The sequence below is a fragment of the Frankliniella occidentalis genome, unplaced genomic scaffold, assembly GCF_000697945.3.
Source record: "Frankliniella occidentalis isolate FOCC.00 unplaced genomic scaffold, Focc_3.1 Scaffold619, whole genome shotgun sequence".
NCBI lineage: Eukaryota > Metazoa > Arthropoda > Insecta > Thysanoptera > Thripidae > Frankliniella > Frankliniella occidentalis.
The window spans coordinates 19,008-23,083 of NW_026267735.1; the positions used below are offsets into that span (position 1 = coordinate 19,008).

The window sequence follows — 4,076 nt, forward strand, 5'->3', positions numbered from 1 at the left end:
CGCCCCGCTCCGCCCGGGGAGGGGCTTGATTAATTCACCGCGACATGAACAACAACGAGCTGTTGCTTTTTATCATTGCTGTATTTCTCCCGCTGCCCGCCTCGCTCCGTCGACGTCGTCTCTGCCAATTCAGTCATCATTGTGTTCGCCTGCTGCAGACGTTTATTATTACAGTACAACTGACTTTTTGGAAGGGGGAACGCCACCAGCAGCAGCGTCGACGGCGACACGCCAACGTCAGCAGTAAGAGAGGCACCAGAAAGAACCCGCGCGCAGCGCACAAGGCACATACTCTATACCCACCCAGCCCATTTGCACACGCAGAAAAAAAATTCGTGGCTCTGCTAAGTTTTTAGCACCGGGGCTAAAAAATTAACTGAATAGACTGGGCTAATTTATTTAGCACCAGGGCTAATTTTTTAGCCATATAGTTAACCACAACGTTTTTTAATCGTGTAGCTAATGTCACTTAGCGCTACGGCTAAATATTTTTACACCCAGCTAATTTTTTTGCTCGGGTGTAAAATTGTGCAGTTAAACCGATTTGCACGGAACCGAATTTTATTTTTCTGCGTGCAAAAGCAGTCGTCGCGTTCTGTTTTTCCTTTTTATTTTTTTCATTGAAACCAGAGAGGCGTCGTTGTTGGCCGCGGCAGAGGCGGACGATAATAAATAATACTCACTCGATGAGCGGCGTGCGGAACTGCTGCACCATCTTGGCGCGCTCGAAGTCCAGGTCGTTGCCGATGCACCAGACCATCTCCTGCGCCCAGGTGCTTCCTGGGGGTCACGCGCATCCATTACCAGTACTGTTGTGTTGTGTTGGAGGGGGGGGGGAGGTACCCTTCGTGGGGGTAGAGGAGGGGGTACCCTTCGTGCAGGGAGGGGGGGGGGAGCAGGAGGGGGCACCGGCTGCAATGGAAAGTGAACGCACGGACCGGGCTGCCGGCCGGCGTGGCGCGGCGGGCGCGCACTCGCTGCGTGGAACCGGTTTACTGCGTTAGAGGATTATTCCGGCGTTCCGTCCTGACACTGACATCACTCGACTTCCTCCTCTCCCCTACCTCTTACCGCCGCTCTGCACGATATGCTGGCAGCTGTTTCTCTTTTTGAAAGTGGTTCCCCGCCGGCCCACGTCAGCCTCTGGCCCGGCCCGCCGGCACAAGAGAACGGAGGCAGGAAACAGGCGGAGGTAGTTCGAAGATTTGAGAGTGACTAGGTGTAACCCCCCCCCCCCCTCTCTCTCTCTATCGGCCAACCCCTTACTGCGTCCTCGATGGATAACCAAGATGCTAGCCGAAAGATCCGGAGTAAATCGTTGTCTAAGCAAAGTGGCCATGCGGCACTGTTTAAAAGAAACGTTTAGCACTATACTAGAAAACAAGTAATACCAGGTGGCTGACTCAAGCCGCGCACTTTCGAAGTTATACTGTACCGCATGCACAGGTGCGGGCGGGCTTGCCTACTCGCACGGGGCCTTAAGGAGCGGTCGGCAGCGACGATAGGCAAGCCCGTCCGCACCCGTGCGTGCGGTACAGTATCACTACGAAAGTGCGCGGCGTGAGTCAGCCACCTGATCCAGTATAATATTTCTTCTAAGGTCTCTTTTCAAATATTTGTTCACCAAATTGCTCACCTCCCACGGTTCCACGGCACGAGCCCACAACAAAATAAACAACACCCCCCCCCCCAAAAAAAAAAAGTCCGCAAAAACAAGTGTCTGCCGAAACTCACCTGTGCGCGGGTAGGACACGACCCAGACGTCGTCGGGGCGGACCTCGGACATGCGGATCCGGTCGCCGATCTCCTCGTAGCGCGGAGGCATCAGCACCTTGCCCGGGTTCACCTCGATGAGGCAGTTCTTGTGGCCGAACAGATTGTCGATGCGCTCCGCCACCTCGGGCTGCAGAGGTTCGTAGGTGATCCCCATCCTGCAAGAAGGACGGCAGTGAGCGGGCGGCGCGGGCGACACACTCTCGACGGCGAGGTCCCCGGTCAGGTCCCGGGTCCCGGGCCGGCACACTCTCGACGGCGAGGTCCCCGGTCAGGTCCCGGGTCCCGGGCCGGCACACTCTCGACGGCGAGGTCCCCGGTCAGGTCCCGGGCCGGCACAAACACACACCTGGCTGGAAGTCTCTGTGGCGGGCACAACGGTCGCAGGAAGACTGAGGCGAGGGCGCTGCCCCTGGAAGCCACGTTAACTTTCTTCGGCCCTGCCCGCCCCGCCCCGCCCCACCCCGCCCCGCTCGGCCCCACCTCGCCCCTGGCGCGACGCTAGACGCCTTACCGCACCGCGCCGCGCCGTGCCGTGTACTTTCTCAGAGGCAGTGAAAGTGAAGCTGCCATTCCATTCCAGAGCCCATCCCATGGGAGAGAGAGGAGAGGTCCTTGGCCGGCGCAGCGCTGCGTGGGGGAAGGGGTAGAGCGGGGCGGGGCGGAGCGGAGCGGCAGCGGAGCGGCAGCGGGGGCGCCGCCCGGCGAGTGGCTGGGCGAGGCTGGCTGGCACGCCATGGACCAGGTCCCTGCCCTGCTCCAGCCCGGCCGCCCATCCTTTGCGAACGTTCGGGGATCGAGGAAGAATTCGCACGGGCCCCTTTGCCGAAAGGGAAATCAACCGGGACTGTGAATTTCGTTCGTATGCGGCGCGCTACCAATAAAATATGCAATATCCAACTGACGAGGGTTTATTGACCTCTCGCTTTACTCTGTTGCAAGCTGCAAGCTAGGAAGACGTGGGCGCTGGGCAGAAGCATTTTGTGTATCCGAAGAAGAAGACACTCCCTCTGATCTTTTTTGCGAACCGAGTGGCGACGTGGACATGACGCGATATAGCTCGGGGCGGGCGATCTCACCCTTCATCCAGTTTGGGAAGCGGTTTATAAGCATCGCCAACCCGAAGGCATTATCGACCAGAGGCTCCAAGCTCCGGGGTGCTTATCGGAGGAACGGATATGCACCTGGCTCGTCAGGAAAGGCCACCGAAGACGACCACACCTAAAACCATACGTCCGCATACGTCTGTAGGGAAAAGAAATTTAATTAATGGAACGAAAATTTTCGTTTCAGATGCCAAAGTCACATTTTTTTATTTTTTTTTGTCCAGATAACAAAAATCATTTTTCACAAAAACCAGCGTTTTACCAAATTCAACCAACTTTGTCGATCTGTTGAAATTTTTTCTTTGTTTCGAAGAAAATTTCGTTGGTTACGGCGACGTCGGGATTTTGCTCCCAAAAAGATTCGGGTTTTTTGAGCAGAACGACCGTCGTAACCGTGTTCCCGCGCCGTGGTGATGATGCCGATTAGGGCCTTCATCTGGTTTCGTCCTGCCCCGGGTCATGTCATCCATATTGCTCGGCAGTTTGTGAGCAATTTTTAGCTGCAGGCCGCCCTTGCCTCGCGCCGCAGCTCCTCCCCCTTCGGTTTGGATGGAGTTAACACGTTGAGTGCGGCGGGGGTAGGCAATCCTATGTTATTGTGACCCACGGTGTGGGTCACGCCGCACTGAACGTGTTAAGACCGGCGTGCCAATTGAAGCTATATGGCGGAGTCCGGAGTCCTCGATCGGTATGCGCGGTAGAAGCTCAAAGTTGAAGCAGCAGGAAAATTTACCCAGGCGCGGCGCGTCCTCGAAACCCCACACCCGATGCCTCCATTTTTTTTATTATTTTGTTTTTTTGCGAATGAAAATGAAACGCCTGATAAATAGAGGCCATAATACGGTGCGGCGGCAGCCTGAAGTGCAGAGGATGGGGCAGCAGTAATGCTTCCTGTCCGTCGCACGCACGCGCGTTTTAGGGACGTTAGGGCTGTGCCGCCAAGCCAGGAGGCACTGACCGCAGTGACGTCAGAGCGCAGCGCAGCGGCGCGGCGGCGCGGCGCAGTTGCACTGGTGACTCCACTGCAGCAGGAAGGGGCCTGAATGACGCCCCCCTCCCTGCCCCACCTTCCTCCAGTCCGCCCGTCCGCCCACCCACCCGCACGACTTAGAGTGTTCCCACCACTTTCTCCTCCCGGCTGTTGATCCTGACCGGTGCAATGGGTCGGGCCCACCTAACCCTTTAGCGCCATGCCAC

General features: G+C 57.0%; 2 protein-coding genes across 3 annotated transcripts in view; one reads left to right on the top strand and one right to left on the bottom strand.

Moving 5' to 3' along the window:
* Positions 1-16: 16 nt before the first annotated feature.
* LOC113209293 (protein fem-1 homolog CG6966) overlaps positions 17-4,076 on the top strand; it is a 22,144-nt gene continuing 18,084 nt past the window's right edge. For both annotated transcript variants that reach the window (XR_008012185.1, XM_052275431.1), the window contains exon 1: positions 17-243. Coding sequence is in view for 1 of the 2 variants with exons in the window: in XM_052275431.1 (XP_052131391.1) it covers positions 45-243 (199 nt within the window). In the remaining variant the exon portion in view is untranslated. The remainder of the gene's footprint in view (positions 244-4,076) is intronic.
* Positions 646-2,221, bottom strand: LOC127751627 (luciferin sulfotransferase-like). The gene is made up of 3 exons (XM_052275432.1): positions 2,123-2,221; positions 1,735-1,931; positions 646-780 (listed from the first exon to the last, which is right to left on the bottom strand). The coding sequence occupies exons 2-3, from the start codon at positions 1,928-1,930 to the stop codon at positions 680-682; spliced, it is 297 nt and encodes a 98-aa protein (XP_052131392.1). The 5' UTR covers position 1,931; positions 2,123-2,221; the 3' UTR covers positions 646-679.

Coding starts and splice junctions, on each gene's coding strand:
- LOC127751627 (XM_052275432.1), bottom strand. CDS start 1,930: ATGGGGATCACCTACGAACCTCTGCAGCCCGAGGTGGCGGAGCGCATC. Junction 781..1,734: donor CGTGTCCTACCCGCGCACAG/GTGAGTTTCGGC, acceptor CGTGACCCCCAG/GAAGCACCTGGGCGCAGGAG.